General features: G+C 65.7%; 1 protein-coding gene and 2 pseudogenes across 2 annotated transcripts; all 3 read right to left on the bottom strand.

The window, feature by feature from the left end:
• Positions 1-649: 649 nt before the first annotated feature.
• Positions 650-7,885, bottom strand: LOC113450010 (WD repeat-containing protein 81). Its single transcript, XM_026721158.2, has 10 exons — positions 6,451-7,885; positions 6,037-6,144; positions 5,736-5,932; positions 4,473-4,663; positions 4,140-4,299; positions 3,789-3,891; positions 2,902-3,582; positions 2,248-2,393; positions 1,970-2,149; positions 650-1,630 (listed from the first exon to the last, which is right to left on the bottom strand). The coding sequence occupies exons 1-10, from the start codon at positions 7,070-7,072 to the stop codon at positions 1,310-1,312; spliced, it is 2,709 nt and encodes a 902-aa protein (XP_026576943.2). The 5' UTR covers positions 7,073-7,885; the 3' UTR covers positions 650-1,309.
• Positions 7,886-8,004: 119 nt separating this feature from the next.
• On the bottom strand, positions 8,005-9,960 carry LOC148127480 (WD repeat-containing protein 81 pseudogene; annotated as a pseudogene).
• A 6,818-nt stretch (positions 9,961-16,778) lies between these two features.
• Positions 16,779-21,522, bottom strand: LOC113450027 (apoptosis-inducing factor 3-like; annotated as a pseudogene). Its single transcript, XR_015741049.1, has 12 exons — positions 21,413-21,522; positions 20,243-20,287; positions 20,074-20,155; positions 19,766-19,968; positions 19,519-19,665; positions 19,188-19,391; positions 18,693-19,043; positions 18,067-18,363; positions 17,480-17,577; positions 17,284-17,361; positions 17,090-17,126; positions 16,779-17,004 (listed from the first exon to the last, which is right to left on the bottom strand). The product of XR_015741049.1 is annotated as an apoptosis-inducing factor 3-like (transcript).
• Positions 21,523-23,378: the final 1,856 nt, after the last annotated feature.

Raw genomic sequence — 23,378 nt, 5'->3', positions numbered from 1 at the left:
GCCAGCCGCTCCAACCCCGGGGGAGGGGAGGGAAGAAGCCCCCCACAATTCCCCCCTTGGACTCTCGTGTCCGGCAAGGGGGGCGTGACCCACTTCCACACCCAGGAAGTCCTTGGCTTACAGGAATCGGGAGCAAAATTTCCTCCGCTAAGCAAGGCAGCTGATAAGTGGCTCCTGCCCTATTTTACGACCTTTTTGCCAGGTTGTTAAGCGAACCACAGCAGTTGCTAAATGAATCGTGCAGGTGTGAAGCAGATCCAGGCTCACCGCTGACGTTGCAAAGCGAGTGGCCATGTGAGCCCTGGACGCTGCGGCTGCTGACAACGCCAACCAATGGGAGTGACCAAACTCTGCCCTGGGACGCTCAGTCACCTCAGTCCCCGGCCAGGCTGGCCCCCCACACGGCAGACCCCGGGCGGCCCCTTCCCCACAGGGGCTCGGGAGGCCCGTCCCTCTCAGCGGAGGAAGGGCCGGCAGTCGGCCAGGCCAGGCCAGCGTAGCCTCAAATCCGGTTCCCCGTGGGAGGGGGGGCTTCTGCCTCACCCTTGCCGATGGGAGGGGGGAGGGTGAAAAATAGGGGGGCCAGAAAGGCGGCAGCTCTGCCATTTCTCTGCTCCCCACTTGCTCAGCAAGAAGTCATGGAGCGTCCCAGCTTCTCCGGAGGTTTATTCCTTGCAAATCGTTCAATCAACACTGAGAACACCCCCCCCAGCCCCCCCTCCCTCCCCCAGTTGCAGGGAACAAAGTGCTGGACTGGGCTGCCTCGAGGGGTGTGTGTGTGTAGCGGAAACTAAATGCATTTCTAGCACACCTTCAAGGGGGGACGACCCCCCTACAGACCGAAAGATTCAGTGTGCAGCCAAGGCGTTTCTGGGGAGAAGGATCAGGGGTTGGAGGGGGCTCCTTGGCAAAGGGGGGCGGGGGTGGGTGGGGGGGCTTCCTGCTCTTGTCCAACCATGGGAGGAGTTGGGTCCTCCCTGCCCAGAAGCCCCTTCCCCAAAGGGCAAGTCGGGGGAGAGGAAGCAGTGGAGGGAGAAGTCCTGTCCGACCCCGCAAAGGCCGTGGGGTCGGCCGCTCTTCCCTCTCTTAGGGGAGAAGGGCACGGCCCCCCTTCCCCAGGCATCCGGGGGCATCTCTGCCAGTCTCCAGGGAGCATCAGGCACATACGGTGATGGAGGATGCTGGGGGTGGCTTGGGCTGCCCTGCAGCAGGACTACGGGGGGAGGGGGGGGCGTCCCAGACCTTCCGGTCCCTCCCCCCAGGGCCGTTGGGCATCCACAACTGTCCCTCTCCGCTTCAGACGCAGGGGCTACGCCAGCAGCCGGACAGTGCCGTTGTCCGAGCCCAGCAGCAGGTGGCACTTGGTGGGAAGGAGGGCCAAGCTGGTGAGGGTCCCCCGGAAGTTCTCGGAGCTCAGCTTGGTGGGGCCGGTTGTCGAGGGACCCTGGAAGGCGTAGACGCTGATTCTGTTGGCCACCGTGCCGGCCACCACCTCGTGGCCGTAGAGGTCGAAGGTGTGGACGGGCTCCGAGGTCGATTTGTACACCTGCAGGGGCTTCGGCTCCAGGTCTTTCCAGATGGTCAGCGAGTGGTCAGAGGAGGAGCTGACCAGCACGTTGCCCTCTGTGGCCTACCCGGGAGAGGGAAGCAGCCCGTGAGCACCGACCCAGCGGTGGGAGGGCCCGGGAGTGGGGCCACAGCCCTTCTTTGCCCCTCTCCAGGGTGGAAGGTGAGGCCATGGGGGGGAGCCTGCTAGAGGGCAATGCCCACCCCCAACCGGCCAGTGCTGAGACCAGAGGGGGCTGCAGGCTCCGTGGGGCCCCTGCTCTTCCGCCCATGGAGCCAACCCCACCGGTCAGTCCAGGGGAGGTGACAGCCCCTTGGCCAAGCGATGACCGGCACAGGAGCCGGGGCAGGACCGAGCCAGGAGCAGGACCGGGCCTGGGAGGGCCTACGCCCACCCGCTCACCTTGACCTGCAGGATGTCTCCCTCGTGGGCTGACCAAGCTTTCTGGATCAGGCCTGTCCGGGTGTCCAGAAGGACCATGAAGCCAGAGGAGAAGCCGGCTGCCACGCTGCGCCCGCTAGGACTGACAGCCAGGCAGCGGATGAGCCCGGCGTTGGGCCCGCTGGCCAGCCGGAATTCCTGCTGCAGAGCCGAGAGGGGAGAGAGGGTGGTGGGTCACCCCCCCATGAAGACCCTCCTCAGCAAGAAAGGGGGGGGGCTCCAGTACTCCCAAGCACTACCTGCCAGCCGGGCTTCCGGTGGTCGATGAAGCGGAGCACCGAGTCCGCGCTGGCGATGCTGATGCTGCCGTAGGGGGCCGGCATGGGGCAGAGGGCTGTGATGGGTGCCTTGGAGTCCAGCGCTTCGAAGCTGCGCAGCCCACTGCCTGCAGAAGAGACCGGCTGAGGGAGGGGGGGGGCCCAGGCCTTGGGGGAGGGGCCCTTAGCCCACTCCCCAATGCCCCGGCCCACACCAAAGAGGGGCTGTGGGGCAGGCACAGTGAGAAGGGCCTCCGAGTCCCCCCCAAAGCGTCTTTCTGCAAGAATGAAAAGCCTCGGGGGCGGAGGAGTCCTGCAGGCCTGAGAGCCCCTTTGGCCGTGCAGCGGGCAGGGCCCCCCGCCAACCCCCCCTCTCCTGAGCGGGCCTCCCGGCCAGAGGGTCCAGAGGGGGCTGCTTTCCTCCGGCTCAGGAAGGAAGGGGCCCCACCGCTCAGAGGAGTCAACCCAACCAGGGCACCAGTTGCGGGCCCCAAGAGGGGGGGGCAGACCCCGCAGCCTGGAGCCTCAGGGAGACTCTCTCTGCCAGGGACAGGCCAGGAGGGTCACAGAAAGAAGCCCCCCCCCCCCCAGGCCCTGGGCCAAGCACCGCGGGGTCTTTCCAGGCCATCTGCCTACCTGTGGGGGCGTCCCAGATGTGGATGGTGCCGTCGCAGCTGACCACGTGCTGCGAGGCCTCCAGCAGGCCGACGTAGAAGACGGACTTCTTGTGCCGGTCGTAGGTCAGCCGGGGCTTGGCCTCGTGGCTACCGTCCCCCCGGTTGTAGAGGGGCCACAGGCGCACGGTCTTGTCCTTGCTGCCGCTCAGGAAGAAGTCCTCCCCGCTCAGGGGGGCCAGGCACTTGATGGCGCCACCGTGGCCCACGAAGCTCTGCAGCTTGATCTGGTGGAAGTGGAAGGGGGCCTCGTGCTGGCCAACCCCGATCTCGTACTGCCAGTAAGCCAGCCAGTTGCCCAGGAGGAGACGGGCGCTGGGCCGCAGTTCCTGCTTCAGCGTATCTCCTTCCTGGCCCCCCAGCTTGGGGCAGAGGGGCCCCCCGCCCCCGCCCGGGGGTTCCTGCTGGGCTTCAGAATTCACCTGAATCCGGTTGCCCACCAGCACCCCCCCGAAGGTGCCCGATCGCGGGTCCTCGGGCAGGGCGGAGGAGGGCTCGGCTGCCAGCGCCTCCTGCTCCGAGGGGGCCCGGCCTGGCCCAGTGGCCGCCTGCCTTTCAGACGAGGGACTGGCCTGCTCCAGGTGAAGGCTGGCCAGCTGCCTGACCGCTGCGTGGTTCAGCACAATCGTGTGAAAGGCGTCGCCTGCCGGGAGGGGAGAAAACAGCTGAGAAAGGGGAGTCCTGCTGAGTCCCCGAGCTCAGGAGCCCAAAATGGGGAGAGGGTAATTATCGCAAAAAGCCCTGAGAAGATCCCTGCACCCCAACTGACAGGAACGCCCAGCCTCCCTCTCTTGCGGGGGGTGGGGTGGCACGGGAGAGGTGAGGGGCAGGAACGGGGTGGGGTCTCACCCAGCAGGGAGGAGAAGGGCACAAAGGCAGCGTAGGCCATTTCTGGGCCGAACACTTTCTGGAACTCCGGAAGAGCCGAGGGGTCCAGAGACGGCGGCTGGCCCTGCAGACAGGCAGAAAGAAACGGCTGGCCACTTGCCCTCTCAGACCAGGGGCCCTGGGGGAGGAGCTCAAGGGCGCCCCCAGCTCATTCCAGGGGCAGCTGCCGTCCAGCCACGCCACCCAGACTGGACAGCTCCAGGAGCCCCTCCGACCCCCAGCAGAATCCCAGAGGCACACCGAAAGAAGGTCCGGCTGGGCACTGAGCATCCCTGCCCCCCATCCCAGACCCTCCCTCCCCAGGGGACTCACGGACTCCAAAGGCCGCAAGGAGAAGCTCTCGAAGAAGCCCCGGAGGGTGTTGCGCAGGTGTTGCTGCGCCATCTCGGGTCCGATCCGTGAACAAACCAGAACCATCAGGCGGATGGTTTTCAGGCACAAGACGACGCGGCCCTGGACCCCACTGGGGAAACTGGAGGGAAGAGACCCTTGGCACCCCCTTCTTTGCCCAGCAGGCCTCCCTGGTGCCCCCTCAGCTGCCACCCAGCCGCCCCTCCGAGGGGACCCCTTGCTGCGCCATCGCTGAAGGGAGACGCCGAGGTTGCTCTGGCCGCAGCCCCCTGCCCCCCTCCCGGCCAGGCGCACCTGTGGATGGGCGAGGTGAGGAAGCCCAGAAGGGGAAGCAGGACCTCCTGGCTGATCCTGGGCAGGATGTCCATCAGGGTGCTGTCTGACAGGTGGACCACAATCCTTTGGCCGAGGGTCACAGCTGCCAAGAGCCCAGCTTCCTTGCGGCTGTTCAGCCGGCTGGCTGCCGTCCCACCACCAGGAGCAACCTGGAGAGACAGAAAGGGAGGCCCCCTCACCTCACCTGCGGGGGAGGCGCCACAACAGCATCTCCAACCATGGCCCAGAGGGGTCCCTGATGAGGATGCTGACGGTTTGGGGAGGGGGCTGTGGTCCAGCCCATGGCAGCCCCCGTCTTCTCCAGGAACGGATTCCCAGAGGCAAAGCCAGGGGTCAGAAAGGGGGAGGGGGCTCCACAGACTGCACAGGCCAACACCTTCTATCCCTTCCCAGGTGGTGGGCGTGAAGCGCTCTCTCCGGACAGGCCAATGGGCAAGTCAAGTGGGGCTGGGGGGAGCTGAATGGCGCGATGGGCTGGGGCAGAACGGTCAGTTGGGTGGGGGGACGTTCCAGACAGGCCCACTTGTGACTCAGATGATGGCGGGGAAGAGTTACTGGCCGAAAATGAAGGCGACACAAAATGGGAGGAGGGGAGGAGCCGGCATTCTGCCTGCGTTAAGCGATGGGTTTGGGGGGAAAATATTGGACCTGGTGGGGAGTGGCTGCTTGATCCTTCCAGAGCCTCCCCCCTCGCTGTGCCCCTTCCAGTTGGGGGACCCAGAAACAGGAAGAAGGTCTGGGGGAGGAGACGCTCGGGTGAGACTGGCCCAGGAAGTGGGCCCTCCCACAACGGAGGGGGCACCCTGCTTCTGCCTCTGATGGAAGAGCCAAAATAAAATTGAGGAACCGCCTGAGGGAAGCGAAAGCAGAACGGCCGGCCCGCACAGCATGCGGGGGGGCTCAGCCCCTGGCCTGCAGGAGCCCTTCAGCAGGACAGAGGCTGCTGCGCAAGGAAACCCGGCTTGGCTAAGGGCAGCCCACCGTCCTCGGCTTGGAAGCAGGAACGCTCCGAGAAATGCTGCCTGCTCAGCCACCCGCCTGACCTCCACATCTGCCCCTGGGCCTCTCCTCGCAGCCCAGGCACCAAACCCGGCTGGGTGGGACTTTTAGCCAAAGGGAAGGGGGCTAAGGACCTCCCCCTCGCGCAGAAGTCCTGCCAGCACTGCCTGGGTATCCGGGGCGGGGGCAAGGGGAGTTAAGGGCAGAAGGCAGAAGACTGACCAGGTAGCTGATGTAGGGCAGGTAGAGGTAGGTGAGGACTGGCTCCCCGTAGAGGTGTGCTATGTGGACAAGGCAGGTGAGCACTGGCTCGGAGACCACATCGCCTGCCACAGGCCGCCTCTGCTCCAGATTCCCGGCGCTGTGAGGGTGAGGGCCAGCCTCTTCGGCCCCAGCCACAAACTGCTGCCTGCTTGCACCTGGGGGTGGGGGGAGCAAGAATGTTACCCAGGAGATGGGGAAACGCATCCCCAGCCTTGCCAGCTGTACCCCATTGCCACCCCCGCCCACCAGAGAAGCCTACCCAGATAGCAGGAGGCCAGCAGCCGGAGGAGGTTCCGGGCGACGTAGCGGCAGGCGGTGGTGGGGCCCAGCTTGGCCGACAGCCACCGCACCATCTTGCAAGCTGTGTCTGCAAAGAGGGCGGATGAGCCACAGCTCCACCAAAGCTCACGGCCACCCTCCCGTGCCCGTCCCTGGGACACGCCAGGACAGGCAGAGCCTCATGCTGTCATGCTGGGGCCTTGGGGCACCCCCACCCCACGGATCCCACCTCCTGGATCCGGACCCCCGCCGGGTGGGGCGCTTATGCTCTTCAAGCCAGCCGAAGGGGAACCCTGAGCGGCCCCGGAGATCAATGTGCACGCAGCCAGCTCAACCAGTCCCCACCAGGATTCTTCACAGGACGCACGTGGGCTGCGTTGAGCGAGCAACTCACCTAGGAGGATCCTCTGCTCTTTGTCCACGTCCTGGTCCAGCAGATCTTGCTGGCTTTCCCCAGCCTCTGTCTGCCCATCTTCCTCGGCCAGAGCGGGCTCCGCAGGGTGGCCAGCAGCCCCTGAGAGGACCGGCTCTTCGGCGGCCAAGGCAGCCTCCTTGCGGCCCTCTTCTCCGTCCTCCTCTTCCTCTTCCTCCTCCTCTTCCTCTTCTTCCTCCTCCTCGCTGTGCTTTGGGTCCTGGCTGCCGGCGGCTTTCTCCCGAGGGTCCTCCCCCAGCAGCCCCTCCCCGGCACCCCCCTTGTCGTTCAGCTGGCCTAGGCTAAGGGCCTCGGCCAGGTAGAGGCCGTTGGGAAGCTCCTCGCTCTCCGGCGGGTAGGCCTGGTCATGCAGGCTGATGCCGGACATGTAGTTCACCAGCTCCAGCCCGGCGTCCCCCTTGGGCTCCTCCCCAAAGGACCGAGAGGCCGGGCTGCTCCTGCCGCTCTCCTCACCGTCCTCCTCCGCTGTGTTCAGCAGCAAGGCCTTGCTCTCCTCCCGGAAGGAGCCCTCCGCGCCCCCCAGCACCTGCAGGATGTGCGGCAGCAGGTGGGTGAGAAAGGGCTGCAGGCCCAGCCGGGCCATCAGCTGGGCCACAAAGGAGTCCGTGTAGAGGTAGAAGCGGCCGGAGAGGCCCCGGGGGCTCTCGTAGGCCCCGACCAGGAGCTTGAGCAGGTACTTGTTGGTGTTCTTGGGGCCCAGGGCCCTGGCGATGGGCTCAAAGAGGTACCAGGCGGCGTGGACGGCCGTCCTCTGCTCGGACAGCAGGGCCAGGATGAAGGGCAGCAGGATCTCCAGGCCTTCAGGAGTGATGCCGCTCAGCACCCCGTCCAGCTGCTGCCACAGCTGGAAGACCAGCTCCCGGCCCTGCCCCTCGTCCCCAGCCTCCTGGGAGAGACAGGTCAGGATGAACCCGTGCAGGGCCGGGAAGTAGGCCGGGAAGGGCAGGACCCCGCTGTAGGGGCTCAGCAGCTGCGACGGGCACGGTGGAGGCAGGCCTTGCCAGACGGGCTTGTAGGCGAACAGCTGGGGGCCCCTGCGGCCCTCCCCCTCCTCTGCTCGGAGGAGCTGGGGGTCAGGAACCGTCAGCTGCAGCAACACCTCCAGCAGATGCTGAAGCGGTGGGGCACCTCCTTGGGGTGGAGCCAGCAGAGCCTCCGGACCGCCTGAAAGCGCTCCCGCAGTGAGGCCCTCGGCTTGGCGGTGCGCAGCTTGGGGGCGAAGAGGATCTCACCCACCAGCACCCCCAGCACCTGCATGTCCCTCTGGAAAAGGTCCGAGAGCGCCACCGGGAGCCGCAAGGGGGGCTGCTCCAAGCGGCCCACCGCCCCGTGCGCGGCCTTCAGCAGGAAAGCGTCGAGTTTCTCCAGCTCCTCCAAGGCCTGAAGCAGCTTGTGGCCCTCTGGCAGGACCAGCTTCTGCTCCGCCCCTTCTCCCGGGAGGAGCGGGGCAGTGGCCTTGGCCCTCCAGCCGAGAGGCCAGCTGTCCAAAGGCAAGCTGGGAGCCTGGGCCGGGGGTCAGGTGGCTCCGAGCCCCTGCCAGGCACCGGGCCAGATTCCAGGGCCTCTGCTCCCTGCTCCACCTCCTCTTCCATCCTCAGCCCCAACCTGCTTTCGCAGGTGGCTGCACTGAGGACCGGCCCACCAGCCGCCTGGCCCCCCCTGGGGATCTCCAGCACTTGTGTCTCCTGGACTGTGGGGATGAAGGGCCGGGCGGAGAGCGGGCCTCCGCAGGTAGGAGGGCGGCCCCCACCAGCCTCCTGGGGTGGGGCTGATCGAAGAGCTGCACAACTCCGTAGCTGGTGAGGTGGGTGTGGTTGTCCACCAGGTGCAGGCAGACGTTCTTCTCCTTGACCGCCTCCTTCCCCAGCAGCTTGTAGCCAAAGGTGAGGTCGATCCAGTGGTGCAGGTCCCGAGAGACCTCCGGGCTCTCCAGCAGGCCCGGTGGGCGGCAACAAACTCTTCGCAGGAGCCATACCAGGGCGGCACCTCCAGATCCGGCATGTCAGGATGGATGGACTTGAAGATGGTGGGGTCCAAGTAGAACTCGGGGATGCACTCATCCGGGGTCCAGGCCTGCATGCGCTCCAGGTTGGCCGGGTACTCGTTGGGCTCCCACTGGGACCGGACGTGGGCGCACAGCACCGCCTTGGGGGTCCGCCGGGCCGTGTAGACGTAATAGGTGATATCGGAGAGGACGTCCGAGATGTGATGGGGCACATGGGGCTGCTCCCCACTCAGGCCACTTCCCCCCACCACAAAGGCCTGCTTGGTCATCTCGTAGGTGAAGTCCAGCTGCTTGTCCCCCTTGTTTAGGCGGAACTTGGACTTCCGCAGATCCCGGAACTGGCCTCCTCGGGTTGTGAAGTCCATCACCCAAGGGAGCACCGGGTGATAGTTGGGGTCCATCGGGCGCCGCCCCGCCAGGCGGTTCAGGTGCATGAGGTAGTCCAAGTTGCTGAGGCGGCCGTGCACCCAGTCCAGCACCAGATCCCCCAGGTCTGGCAAGGCCCCTGCCCCTTCTGTAGTAGCGGGGCCCCTGGGCCCCTGGCCCTCTGAAGACCCTTGCTTTGGAGTGCTGGAGGCTGCTGCCACGGCTCCTCCCTCCCTGGCCTCCTCCTCCCTCCCCAGCTGCTCGTACCCTTGAAGTGGGACCCTGAGCCAGGCACACAGTTTCTCGTCCACAGCCACGTCCTCCAGCGAGAAGGTGCCACATGCCAGGCCCGCCTCGTGGCAGGCCTGCATGGCCAGCAAGACCTGGAAGAGGATGAACAGCAGTTTGGCGTGGCTGTTCATCAGCTTGGCGGGGCTGAAGGTGATGAGGTCGCGCAGGGAGTACTGGACGTAGGGGAAGACCAGGTAGAGCATGTCCGAGGACTCCAACAGGGCGTCTGCCTGCAGGACGCTGGAGAAGCGTGGGGGCCCGTGGCCAGCGGTGTCCTCCCCTTTAGCAGGAGAGGAGCCGGAGGGGGTCCTCCCCACGGGGACCAGCGGGCAGCAGTAGAGTTTCTGCAGGGCTGCCCGGAGCCCCTCCAGGGCCTGGACAGAGGCTGGAGCCGGGGCTGGGTAGTAGCGCTGGACGTATGAGCGGTGGGCCTGGCTCCACAGATTCCGACAGTTCTGGGAAGCCACTCTGAACATGAACTCGTGAAGGGTCTCTGGAGCCCCTGTGGGCTCTTTCTGCGCATCGGCACTTGCGGCCAGCTGGTAGTGCAGCCAACGTTTCTGCAGCCCGTGGATTTCCACTCGGGTCCAGCCCGTGGGCAGCTTTTGAACCGAGTGCTGGAGACAGGCGTGGACCTCCATCTCGCTGAGGCCTTCGGGCTGTGGGCACAGAACAGGCAGCACCCCCCGCTCCTTGAGGCTCGCCAGCCATTTCAGGGGCACGAGAGCGACAACGTGGGAGCCCCTGAGCAGCAGCTGACTGCGGGGGATGCCCAGATCTTTCTCCATCTGCTCCAGGAGGGGATCCATTCCGGCGACGGCAGCTCCCCCTCACCACTCCCTGCGGGCAGAAAGACCCCCGAGTCACACCAACCCTGGGAAGCAGAAGGAGCGCCAGTTTCCCCTCCCCTTCCGCCCCCACTGTGGCTGGCAGTGGCAGCTTGGCAGCCCCTCCCCCCGGAGCCAAGCCACCGGCTCCCCCTCCCCAGGACTGGGGGCCCCGCACTTGGCCTCCTCTGGGCCGTCCCCCCCAGAACTCTGCAAGGGGGCCGCCCCCGCCCCGCATCGTGGCGGCCTCCGCTCCCGCCTCCTCCCGCGCTCAGCCGCCTCCAAACCTGCAGTCCCGGGAACCCCGCCCTTCAGTTCGGCCACCGCCGAAACCGGCTCCGGCTGGCGGAAGGCGCGTCCGGCTGGGCCGCGGACTCTCCGGAGCGCACGAGCCGAAGGCGCCGTCCGGACAGCGGCGGCTCCCGGCACGGCTCAGCGGGCCAGGGAAGCGGGGCGAGCGCGGGCGGCCTGCAGCGGTCGGGCCGGCGGAGGGAGAGGGCGCGGGGCTTCCTTTCCCGCCGGAGCCGGGGCTCACCCGGAGCGCGCAGCAACCCCGCCTCCCGCCAGCCGGGATCAGCTGATGCGCCCGTCACGTGGCGCCGCTTCTCGGGAAGGACACAAAGTCCACGTGGCTGCCGCGTCGGGGATCAACCCCCCCCCCCCGGGCCGCTTGGGGGTTTCTCCGAGGAGACGCTGGACTGGGAAAGCGGGCAGAGACCGGGCTCGCCTGGAGCGTCTTCCCGAGTCGCGCGCCGCCTTTTCGGGGAGCCCAGGCCGGCGGGGAGGCTGGTGCGTCCCGGGACCGCGGTCCCAGCGCCTCATGGGGTCCTCCCGTCCTGGACGCTCGGCGGCCCCAAGCGACGGGCGCGGGCGCGGTCCTTGCCGGGGAGCCGAGCCGGGAAGCGTGCGGGGAGGGGCGCGTTTCCTTTGTTCGGCTTCTAGAGCGGCGGCTGACTGAGGGGCGTCCGGTGCAGCCCCCTCGGGAAGGGAGAGTCAGCCACCGGGCCGCCAGAACCCGGCAGGAGGAGGACCGCGGGGGCTGACCGGCGTCGCCTCTGGGGATCTCCGAGCCGGCCCTTCCGCGCCCCCTTTGCAGGGAATCTCGTTGGGCGGCCAGAGAGCTCACGTTGGGCCGCTGCTATTCGACCCGCTAACTGGGAGGTGGGGGGAAATAGCACGGCCGCTCGCTCGATTTGAGAGCCCCGCCGACGGGGTTAGGTTCAGCATGGCTGGGCAGGGGCCACGCGGGGCGGGTTTGCCGGGCAGATTTCCCGGAAGAAGGCCGCCGCCGCCGCCGCCGCCGCCCTGTCCTTCCTGCGCAGCCTGCCCGAACGCCCCTCCCCTACGCGCGCACACAGCCGGGCGCGCAGAATGCGCAGCTTCGCAGGGAAACGGGAGGGGCGGCTGGGAGAAAGAGTCGCGCGCGGCGGGTCCGCTTTGCCAGGGCTTCCACAGAGAAGGCTGCCTCGGCGTTTCGGGGAGCGAGGGGTGGCTGGACTCCGCCTAGGCTCCGGGTGGCCTTTCCCTGGAGGTGGCGCCGCCCCTCTTTTGGGCCCGAGGGCTGGCTGGAAGAGGCTTGCAGGTGCCCAGACGCTGCCTCGGGGTCCCGCTGCCTGCCTGCCTGCCGTAACCTCCTCCGATCCTTCCCTAGCCCCTCCCCAGGCCTTCGGAAGTGAAAGGCCCTCCTATGATTCATTCGTCAAACGTCTCTGGCCCCGGTCAGCTTGGCCACTGGGAGGTGCAGTGATGGGGAGGTGGGCGGGGGCAGCAGCTCAGCCTGGAAATTGGGCTGCGCTGCCTCCCGTGACTCACCCAGGAATGTCTGGAGGAGAGGGGATTTGCTGCTGGCCAAGGACAGGGCTCTGCCTGGCCAGCGGGCCTCCCTGACACAGACAAAAACCCCCGCTGTTGCTGCAACTGCCTTCGCCCGCCCACCCCGATTCGGAAGGCACTATGGGGGGAGGGAGGGGGAGCGGGAAGAAGCTGTTCCAACTTGGAAAAGGCCTCCTCCTCCCTGGACTGGCCAGATTGGCTGCCCAGGGCTTTGGCCAGCGGAACGCCCTCTCCAACCTCTATGGCAAAACCCTGGGGCCCAACTGGCATCTGCATCTGCCCACCTCCTCGGAGGGAGGGGGCAAGTAGGTGGCATTCTCCTGCCCTGGCTCAGCTTGGAGTCCAGAGAGAGCGGGAGAGGTGGGCAAGAAGGCTGCCGAAGTCAGCCGGCCCTTTCCCAGAGCACTTGGCCTCAGCCCCAGAACTGCATGGGCAGGGCTCAGGCCCAGTGGGGAGGAAGCCTGGGCGCGGTGCCGGTGGACCCATGGCCAACCTTGGCTTCTGCTGTGGGAATGTGGGTGGGTGGGCGGGTGGGTGGCCAGACATCGCTCTGGGCACAGAGCCTTTGGCCTCAACCAGCACCAGCTGGGAAAGGCAGCTGTCCCGGGGCTCTAGCCCAAGTCTGGGCTCCTTCCCAGCCTCCCTCACCTCGTCGTATTCCTCCAGATGGGATGTCCACTGCCCTGGGTGGCTGCGAGAGGCTCCCCCAGCACCCCCTCTCCCGCTGGCATTTCAGAGAGCCTTGAAGACCCACCGGGCCTCCTTTGGCAAGCGTGATCCAGTATGGGTTTCTCTCTGGTTGCCTGATTCGTGCCACCTTTTTTTGCTTCTTCATTGGGTTATTTTATTGCTCTGGGTGTTTTCATCTGTGAACGGCAGAGATGCTGGGCCTCGGGCCATGTTCAAATATAAGAAATAATACTTCAGTTTGGAGTCTCATAAATGCAACGGGTCAATGCTACTCAAATCTCAGCCACTTTTAAGATGTGCGGACTTCAACTCCCAGAATTTCCCACCAGTGTAGAGGTGGCTGGGGAATTCCGGGAGTTAGTCCACACACCTTAAAAGTGGCCAAGGTTGAGAAACCTGGAGTAGGTGGCACATCTATGACTTCCCATCTTTTGAATATTAATGAGGGCCGAAAGCTGGGAGCACCCCAGAGTTTGGTATAAGAGGGTCGGCTATATCAACGTTACAAATAAAACACATTTGGTTTCTTGCACCTTTTTTCTGTGTCAGATCAACACATCAAGATCGTTTTCATAAGTGACCCAGATACTCTGTGTGGCACTGCTGTGGCCCCAGGTTTTGTGACTCAACAGAAAAGCATTGCGTTTGTTTCTTTGCACACAATCCTGCTACTTTCACCCAGATCTTTTCTTCATTTCCTGCCCCTTCCAGGGCAGCTGCCACCCATCCCGGGTTGTTCATGAGATTTGTTTATTTATATTTTGTATTTCTTCACCGCCCAACTCCCTTGGGGATTACTCCATTAATGACATTGCGGAATGGAAGGTCCCTTCCAACCCCAGGACTTGGCAACCCTTCGGAGGGCAGTCCGGGGTTGTCGGTTTGTTGCGACCATGCCACGCGTGTAGCCTCACTCGCCTGTCCTTACGGTCCAGTGGACGGGCGTATTCTCCGCGTGCGCTCTGCGGAGGCCCAGACGAGCCGTGCCAGGCCAGCTCCAGAGTCCGCCACGGGCGTTAAGCGAGGCGAACCCCGCTGCTCCGCTCCAACCGAACGCCGCCCCGCTCCTTCGTCCACCCGGTCGGGGCAGGCGGGGCGCGAGGGAGGGCAAGACGCTCCTTTCCGTCCCGAGTGGCGCCCAACCAGCCGCCCGTGGCTGATTCTTGTCCGGAGGGGAGGGGGCGCTCGGCGCGCGGGATCGGGCGCAAGAGCGGCGCTGGCCCTTTAAGCAATCTGCGCAGTCATCGTCCGCACCGCTAGGACTGCCAAGTCACCGGGTTCAACTCAGTTCTCTCGGCCACGCCCCTCGGGGGCCCTGATTGGCCTGCGGCCGAGGACAGCTCCACTTCCGATTGGGTCCCGCACTTTGCAACAACTTCTCGGAATCTTCCTACGTCACCGAAGTGGAATTCTTAAAGCTGCAGTGCGCGCGAAGGGGAGTGGCGCGGGGGCGCCCGGGACCTTTCCTGGCGCGCGCAATGGGGGGCCGGCGCCTGACCCGCTTGGCTCTCTGGGCCGCGCCGTGCGACTCGGGGGGCCCCGGCAGCGCCCTGCGGGTGAGGAGGCGTCTACGAGAATCAGGGGGGATCTCGCCCCTTTAAGGCCCCTCCCGGATGGAAGAAAATGCCAACTCACAGTGACGCTGGGCATGACGGGAGGGCGCAAGGCGGGGACGAAACTACATTTCCCGGCAGTCTCCTCCACGCCGTGCCAGGGAAAGGAAAGGGCTCCCCGCCGTGGGTCGGGCCGGCGGCTCTTGCCAAGGCCCCGCCCGGAGGCCGGCGCGTCAATCGCCGCGGCCGCATTCGCGCATTGGCTGCTTTCGCGCGGCGGGGCTGGACGGAACCGCCTCCGCCTCGACCCATTGGCCGGTCTGCCCGCCAATCCGAGGGCGGAGCGGCCGGGCGGCGATTGGGTGGCAGGCGAGGCGGCCAGCTGATCAGAGGCAGCAGCGGCAGCCGGGGAGCGAGCGTGGCGGCGGCGCTGGCGGACCGAACGACCGGCCGTCCCGGCGGAGCCGCCGCCGCCGCCTCCTCCTCCTCCGGCAGAGGGGTGGCGGCAGCCGGGCAGCCCGGGGCCACGGCGGGGCGCTGAGGGGGTGGCGTCCGCGGCCGGGTCACCTTCCGCCTCTCCCGGCGGCTGACGCCGCGGAGCCCCCTGCCCGACCGGGGCGCCGAGGAGGGCGGGGCGCTCGGAGAGACCCGCGGGGCTCCCGCTTGCAGCCCGGCCGGGGCGCGGGGTCGGCGGCCCGGCCCGTCCTCCGAGGGAAGGCAGCGCGCCGCCCGCCGCCACGAAGAAACTTGCGGCCGGCCCGGCCCGGGGACTTGGCAGCCGCCGTCCGCCGCGCCTGTCGGTGGCCGCGGCCGGGACGCCCCTGCTGCTGATTCATGCCTGCTCGCGGGCGGGGCGGGGCGGGGCGCCCGCCCGTCCTTGGGCCGAAGTTCAGCGGCGCCGGAGGGGCCGTGAGGCGGCTGGAATGCGGAGCATCCGGAGCAGGCGCGCGGGGAATGCGCGTCGGGGTTGGCGGGGCTCCCCTCCCCGTTGCCCGCCGCCGCCGCCGGACGGGGCTGCGATGATGACTCAGGCGATGGCCGGCGCCTGGGGCGGAAGCGGCGCTGGGGTTCCTGCCGGGTGGGGCGGCGAGACCGGCCCTGCCCTCCGCTCTAACGGCGCCCCTCTCTTCTGGCCCCTTCCCCAGCCTGCCGCTCCGGCCTCCTTGGCTACCCGCAGCAGTTCTTCAGTGGCACGCTTTACGTCCCCTCCAGCAACTAAAGCTGCCAGTTGAAGAACTGTTGGCCGTAGCTGCACACGCCCAGGGCCCGCCGCCGCCACCGGCCGGCCTGCGGATGGATGGATGGATGGATGCAGCCCCCGGCCGGCAGTTGGACCAGGTCCCTGACAGGTAAGGCGGCCTGCTGGCCTGTCCTTCTCCGTAGCCCCTGGGAACTTCCAGGCCTCTCCTGCTGCCCAAGACGGGCCTCCCTGGACAGCTGCGAATGGTCGGCAGGGGCTGCTTTGCCCAGACCTGCCCCGCCCAGTCGGGCCTTGGCCTGCTGCCTCAGACCGTGGTTTCCCTGCAGGCCGGTCCCAGCTGGGCTCTGTGGGTCCCTATGGGGGGGGGCTGGCTGGCTGCTCTCTTCCTCCCCTCTCTGCTGCTGGGCTGAACCTGCCCCCCCAGGGGCCCCGTCTGGAGTAGGGGTGGTGGGACCCTCAGAGCCCCTTGCCCTCATGGCAGCAGCAGCAGCTGGGGCTGGAGCTGCTTCCTCTTGCTGACTGGAAGCGCAGGGTGGGGGTTGGCTGGCAAATCCCTGGCTGCACCCACGTGCTCAGTCTGATTCCCAGCAAGAGGCAGGTTTTGCTGTGTCTGGGGGGTGATCCTGTTTCCCCATCTGCCCAGCAAGGGGGGGCGGACCAAGGTGCAGGCCTGCAAGCTGCTGCGTTGTCGGGAGAGAGAAGCAACTCTGGCCCACCTGAGTCGCTCTGTCCCCAGACAACCTTTGGGGGGGAGGCAGAGGATAGGCTTCCCTGACATTCAGGAGTTGGTGCCCTCCAGCCCTGCAGAGCAATGCCAGGACGGCCACGCCCTCTGCCGGCTGAGCATGGAACTGCTGGGCTGTGGAAGCTGGTGGTCCAAGGGAGAGCTCCGCGGGGGCTGCATCAGTTGTGGGGTTCTGGCTCTGCCTGGGATTTGCGGGGAGGGTCCCTGCTTCCTTCATTCTAAGCCGGGAAGGAACGTAGCGTTCATAACCTTCCCTCCCACCCCGCTGGGGGCTCTGCTGCTCCTGGTCCATCCTGCCCCCAATTCGCCCTGCGGCGGGACTCCCTCCCCCCCCAGGACCGCAGCCCTAAATCACCGAAGCCCCCAGCAGAGGTGACCTCGTCTTCAGCGCTTTCAGTCCCTTCCTGGACAGAGGACTGGAGAAGTGGCCTCTTCCAGAGGGGAAGGAGTCAGAGGCCACCTTGAGTGGGCCATGGGTCTGAACCCCCCCCTTTCCCCCCGCCTTGAAGATGTATGGACTTCAACGTGGCTGGCTGGGAGGTTCTGGGAGTTAAAAGTCCACAGGCCTGAAGGGTTCCAGGTTGGGAGGCGCTGCCATACCGCCTGGAGGCCGGAGCAAAGCCAAAAGCCGCCTGGGGGTCAATGGCCCCCAGCTCCAGTTTCAGAAGGAAGGGGCCAAAGTCCCCATTCTCTTGTTCTCAGTTTATTGCAGCCCGGCAAAAGGATGCGGCTGCCTGTGACCCCCAAGCAGTGAGGCAGGCTATGGAGGGGGGGGGGCTCTCTCTTCGTCAGCTCCTTCCCCTCCATCGGGGACCAGCAAAGAGGCTGCTTGGCTCAGAGGGGGCCCCGGAGGAAGAGCTCGGGGGCTGGCAACTGGGGAAGGGGACTTACCCTGCCTCTTGCTTGGAGAAGCGTTTCCCGGAGTACAGGGTCTCGGCCACCGGGGGATCAAAGTCCAGGCTGGCCAGTGCAATCACCCAGAGGTCAGAGGGGAAGCCATCTCCCTGGGGATGGGGAGGGGTGCAGAGCACCCCAAAGGTGGTGACAAGGGCAGTTGCGTCCTCCCCAACCTCTCCCCATCTTGCTGACTGAAGCCGGGTTCCCTCTCTGCCCCCCTTGGGCACAACTGTGGCAAACAGATGGAGGAGGGGTCACCATCTCCCCAGTAGGAAGGAGGATTCAAATGGGAGACTTCCAGCTCCCTCCAAGATCCCTTGCATAGAACCTGCTTATCTCGCTCCTGAAAGCCAGGTAGGTGGTTTGCCTCTCTGGGTCCTGCTCACCTGAGGTAGAAAAGGAGGAACCTCTCTGAGCCAGTTCACCTTTGGGCATCACCGTCTCCGCCTGGCCCGGCCCGTAGCCTGAGAAAGAGCGGGGAGAGGTCCAGCTCCCAAAGGCCCCCCTGACCGCTGGGCTTCCACCTTGCACATCTCACTGCCCTGGCCAGACGGCCCCCCCCGCCTGCCCTCCAGGCTGTACCTGCGCAGTGGATGCTCTTCGACTGCAGCTTGGCCCAGAAGGCACCGTGTGGAGCGGCTTCTGCCTGTGCAGGGATGTGTTCAGGGCCGCCATATGTCCTGGGCAGGAAAGAGACAGGCCGTCTGCCCCTCTTGTGGGACACTGGCTGTCCCTAGCGCTCAGGAGGCCGGGGGGGCCGGGGTCAGGGACCCAGCGGGGCCCATGCAGAAGGGCTGGCAGGTGGGTGCAGCCCTGGGCTCAGCCGAGACCCCTGTGCCACACACGGGGGAACCAGCCCAGACTCCCTCTGGACAGCAGGGGCCAAAGGGCTCCCGGCTGTCCCCCGCTCTCCTGCACATGAGCCAAGGTTGCCCCCGAGAGGGTCGGGGCAGGCTGAGTGCCCCGCTTGGACAATCCCCCCCCCTCCCCAGGAGCTTCGTCCAGCCCTGGCCAAGAGGCACCCAGAGCTTCTCCTGGGGCTGGTTCAGGGCCAGCCAGACCCAGCTCCTCCTCTGCCGCCCTTTTCACCCTGGGGTGGGGTTGGCTCCTGCCAGTTGTGTGCCCCCCCGGCCCACAGCCAAGATCTAGCTGGAAAGGGGGGCGGGTACCGTGGGCTTGGGCGATCTGCCAGTGGTAGATGGAGGCGGACTTCCCACCAGACCGAGCTACAGGGAAGGAGGCCACGTCCCCAGCAGCCAAGACGGACGGCGCTGGCCTGCCTGAACTGGAAGGGAGCAGAGAGACTGTCAGCGTGTGGAGGGCAGGGGGTCCCTCAGGGTGCCCCCCGCTTACCAGGTCCTCCAGGACGGCACCTCCTCGGTCAAGCCTGATGGAGCTCCCCTGGGGGAAGCGGGTGTTTGGAGTGACGCCTGTGGAGCTGAAGCAGAGCCTCCGGGCAGGGCAGTCTCACCATGGGGATGGGGGGGAAGCCCCACTCCCCCCAAGGACATGGGGGCATCCTTGCTAACAAGGCAGCTGCAAGAAAAACCCTGCTCCTCCAGATGTGGCCGGCTGCAGCCCCTCTGGGTGCCCCAGAGGCAGGAGCAGAGCCCCCCCCCGGCCTTTGCTGCTCCCCCTGGCGGCCAGAGGAGGAAATTCTGGCCCTGTTCCGTCCTGGTCACAGGCCATTGGAAATCTGGAAGTGGCTCCTCCTGCCTTGTGCCCGTCCCCCCCCTCCCCCTCTGCTTTCCCCGCCTCTTTGTGTGAAAATGGTGCCAAAGCGCTGGCTACTCACCGATGCCCACCACCACCGCCAAGTCTGCAGGGAGAACAGAACCGTTGCCAAGAAGGACGCTGGTCGCCTGGGAGGGAATAAGAGGCGGAGATGCAGCAGCCCCTGTCGCCTTCTCGAACTCCCGGCCTGCCAGCCTCTGGGCCGCTTCCGTCCCTGCACCTGGGCCACCTCTGTCTTCACGTGGAAAGGAGGAGCTCCTGGGCTTGGCGCATCTGGGAGGGAGGGAAGAAAGAGGAAGGCAGGCACGGTTCTTGCTGCCCCCGGTCATGTCCCCTCGGGGCTGCCCGGAGAAGGCCCGCTCGTTTGCAGGTGAGGGAGACCCGGAAGGGGCCGTGCTCAGCCTTGGAAGCGCTGGAGCCAAATGGGGGCTTGTGCCCAGCAAAGAAAGGGAAATGTTTGCGCTGTTCCGGCACGCTTTCTGTGAGGGCTACAATAAAGGAAAGTGAGCTGCGGAGGGTTTTCCAGCAAAACATCCGAGATTTGCTGCCTAAACTCAGCTACAAGGAGCGGCCTGTGTGGAGGTGCCCCTGCCCGCCCCCGGAGAGCAGCCCTCGTCACTGTTGGATTGCTCGCCCTTCCCTACCTGCAGGGCCACGGTGCCCACCTGACCCACCAGGGTCAGCAGGTAAGGCAGCTCTTCTCTCTCCACCACCTGGAGCTGGGCTGCTTTGCCGACGAGGCTGGCTGCTACCTCCACCCCTGCAGGGGAGGAAGGCCGGGAGGCTGGGGAGGAGGAGGCTGGCCTGAAGGGTCCTGGGGCTGGGGGAGGGATGGGTAGCCCCCACCCCTTCCAGTTCATAGCTACGGGTGCAAAGGAATCCCATGCCAATGAAAGAGGCCCCCACAATCACCACGGGCTTGGCCAGGGCCAAGGCCAGGATCCGGTTGGCATCTTCAGGGGTGAGGAGCATGCAGATGTTCTCCAGGCCGGGCACGGGAGCTTCCGAGGGGTGGCCACAGAGGAGAGAAGTCCCTCGGACCCTCGCCTGGTACCCTCAGTGAGACCTGGCTTGACCTCTGCTTCCCCACCCCCCCAAACCCCCGGGGCCAAAACTTCAGGTGGAATCATTTACCTGCTGCTGTGGCGATCAGCAGGTTGCTATACGCCTGGGGTGCCCCATCCTGGAAGTGGGCCGTTTTGCCTGCTGGATCCAGAGAGGAGACCACCTGCAGACAGGTGAAAGCTCTGCTGGATTCCCAGGGGTGGGGCAGGTGATGATCCTGCCAGGGACGCCCTCTTGCCGAAGGGTTTCTGCACAGGTCAGGGCTGCCAGGCCTGGTGGGGGGTCGGGGGGGCGAGGAAGAGGTGCAGTCCGGCTTTGCCTGTCCCTGGATCTCGGCCTGGCTCTGCCCCCCCCCCCCCGCCCCGACCAAGGCTCACCGGCTCCCAGCAGCAGAACTGTCTGGGGGTGCAGCTGGCACTCTCCGGCCATGGGCTTCACTCTGCGGCTGCTCCCCAGATCCTGTCAGGGAGGGAAGCAGGGCTGAGCCTGGGTGGGGGGGGGAGATGCCCTGCAGGCCGCTATGTGTCAGGTGCAGAGACCCCCTACCTTCATCCTGGCTGAAATATGCGCCTGCCCCTCCTGCGCGGTTACCTGCCCCAACAGGGGAGGGTTTGCCCTGAGAGGCTGTGCCAGACTGGCAGGGGGGCCTTGCCCCTCCCTTGGCAGTCTGGAAGCAGCTCTTTTGCCCAGCGGCCCTTCTGAGACCCCCCCACACCTCCAAGCAGTGACCCCCCTTTCAGCAGGAGCCCAAGAGTGCCCTCCCTGCTGCCCAGGACAGGAAGGTGGGGGGTCTCCCCACCGGCCCCCCTCCCACCAAGCTGCCTTGCTAATCCCTGAGCTGGCCAGTCCCAGCCCTCCCCGTGACGAAGCCCCTCCCACAAGGGTGGGATTGGCTCCAGCACCCTTGTTCTGCAAGCGCTTTGCCCACCAGCTTGGCCAAGGAGTTCCGTTTCGCTTGAACTGGAAAGCAGCTGCGCCCACAGCCAGTTGGCCTAGAGGTTAAAGTATCTGGTTAGAAAACTGGAGTCCAGGAGTTCTAGTCCTGCCTTAGGCATGAAAGCCGGCTGGGTGGCTTCGGGCCAGTCCCTCTCTTGGGCCGGCCCACCTCACAAGGTGGTTGCGGTGGGGAAAATAGGAGGGAGGAGCACTGGATATGTTTTCTACCTTGGGTTATTTGTAAAAATAATAAAGGTGGGATATCAAATAAAATCTGCTCTTGAGTTATTATAAAGGTGGGATATCAATAAATAAAGTCTGCCTGCACCCTGGCCACCCCAGCAAGGTCCTTTTATTCTGCCCAGGATGCAGAGCGGGTGCCAGCTGGGACTGCCGTGCCAAAGGGATGAAAGAAAAGCAGTGGGGTGGCCCCACAGCCTGGGAAGAGGGGCAACCTCAGCCAACGGTTGCACCTGGCCGGGATGGCCTACAAGCCCGGTGGGCCTCGGCCTGTGGGGCCCACTCCAGAGGGCAGGCGGCTTTGGCAGGAGCGGCAGTGCCGCTCAGATCCTCATAGATCAGCAGCGGACAATCTGTGGGCTCCTTCCCCACCGTCAGGGGCTCCAGAAGCCTCTATTGCCCCCAATTAAAAGAGACTCGGAGAGGCTGCTGTAGAAGACGCCCCCCCGCCCCGCAAGGCAGTGGATGAAAGCCTCTGGCAGCCGGGACCATACATTCCCCTTGGGGTGGTGGGGCGGGGGAGGCAGAGTTGAAGCTTACTTGGAAAACAGGCAGACAGTCCAGGGTGGGATATTCCTCAATGTCACCTGTCTCGGTGCTGAAGCAGGCACCATGCCAGGAGCAGCGCAACCGGCCCTTTGCCAAGTAGCCTGAAACCCAGAAAAAGAGACCCACGAGGGAGGCAGAGCCCGCTGAGAAACCGGAGCACAGGAGGCCCCTGGAGGCAGCTGCGGGCACCAGCCCTTGGCAGCGAGGGGCAGAGGGCCTCAGCGGGTGCCAGAGGGGCAGGGCGGAAAGGGAGCAGCCCCCCACCAGGAGCAGAGCCCGGATCCAGGACACCCAAAAGCCGGGCCTTTGCTCAGTATGACAAGGGACCCACCAGGCCCCTCCCTTGTTCCCAGCCTGGAGGAGGCTGCATGGTGGTGATGGGGGGGCTCACCTCTGCAGAGGGCGGCTCCGGCATGTGGGCATCGGCCACCCAGCGCTCGGATGTTCAGGCCTTCCCTCGCCAGCAGCACTGGGTATCCAGCCCCCTCGGCTTCCAGCATCCTGCACCAAGGAGGCGCAGAAGAGCCTTGGCTCAAGGAGGCTAGGCTAGGAGGTGCCCCCCCCCATTGGAATTGGAGGAAGTGCTGGTGATAACAGCAGAGCCCCTCTGCACCTGGTTGGAAGCCTCTCCCCACTCCCCGCCTTCCCTGCGAAAGCAAGAACGGGCCCTCTTGGGAATGGGCCGAAGGACACGCATTTCACACATGGCTAGGAAATAGCGGTCCTCCCCCCACACACACACCTTAACCAAGAGGAAGCCCTGGCTGAGACCCCCCCCTCCTCCCACAAGGCCCAACAGGGCTGCCTTGGGAGCTCAGAGGTTGCAGAAGAGACTCCACAGTTCTGGGGCTGGCCCGGATCGTCCATTCAGAAACCCTTGTCAGCTGCCCCGCAGGGTGGGAGGGAGGGAGGGAAGCCCCCTTCGAGCTCCCAAGGGAGGCTCTGAAGGACAACCAGGCCCTGGTCAAGGGCCAGGCAGCCTTGCAGGCATTCAGTGGCCTCTTGAGGCGACGGGCTGAGCCCAGCCGGCCTGGGGACTGACGGAGGCCTTGGCTTCGGCCCCAGGGGGATAGCCCCCTTTTTCCTTCAGAAGCCCCACCAGCCAGACCCACCCAGGAAGCAGGAAGGGCAGGTCCCAGGGCAGGGCCAGAGTGAGCCCTAAGGGCAGCCTGGGCCTCTCTCTGAGACCTGGGAAAGGCTGCCCTCAACTGGCCAGGCGGCTGGGCTCAGCTCCCGCATAAGAGGCGACCCAAGCAGAGGGGTCAGCCCTGTTCTGACCTCAGAGAGGCTGACTCACTCTCCGTCGGGGAGCTCGTCTTCACGGCAGGTTATGCTGGGTGACCAGGCTGTCTGCTCCATCCTTCTTCTGGGCTGAGACTGGAAAGAGAGGGGGCAGGAGGAGGAGATGGGGGTGGCCCTCTAACACCCGCCTCCCTTCCCAGGGGACCCTCCGCTGCAGCTGCCTTGGAAGGACTGCAGAGGCTCTGGCCAAGGAGGGGCTCCTCAGAAAACCCAGCCACCCTTTCTGCCCCTGGGGCTGGCACCCAAAGGCTGAGAAGCAGCTGCTGGGCACTGGGGCAGCTGCCAAGCGCTCCTCCGCTGGGAACCTCCTTGGCTGCCAAGGGAGGCCCTGGGCTTTGCTTGGGGCAGCTGCAGGAGCTGCCTTGCAAGCGCAGCAAGAGACCGAGAGTTCAGGCCCAGCTGTGCCACCTGGGCAACCCTGCTTCCTGGGCGGGTTGGTGGGTCTGGCTGGTGGGGCTTCTGAAGGAAAAAGGGGGCTATCCCCCTGGGGCCGCAGCCAAGGCCTCCGTCAGTCCCCAGGCCGGCTGGGCTCAGCCCGTCACCTCAAGAGGCAACCGAATGCCTGCAAGGCTGCCTGGACCTTGACGAGGGCCAGGCAAAATCTTTCAGCCACACACTGCCAGAGGCACGCGCACGCACACACACACACACACAC

This window comes from Pseudonaja textilis, chromosome 1, assembly GCF_049901715.1.
Source record: "Pseudonaja textilis isolate UNSWEBS1 chromosome 1, rPseTex1.2, whole genome shotgun sequence".
NCBI classification, from domain to species: Eukaryota; Metazoa; Chordata; class Lepidosauria; order Squamata; family Elapidae; genus Pseudonaja; species Pseudonaja textilis.
Note: the sequence above shows the minus strand (reverse complement) of the source record. Positions and strands in the feature narration are given on the sequence as shown.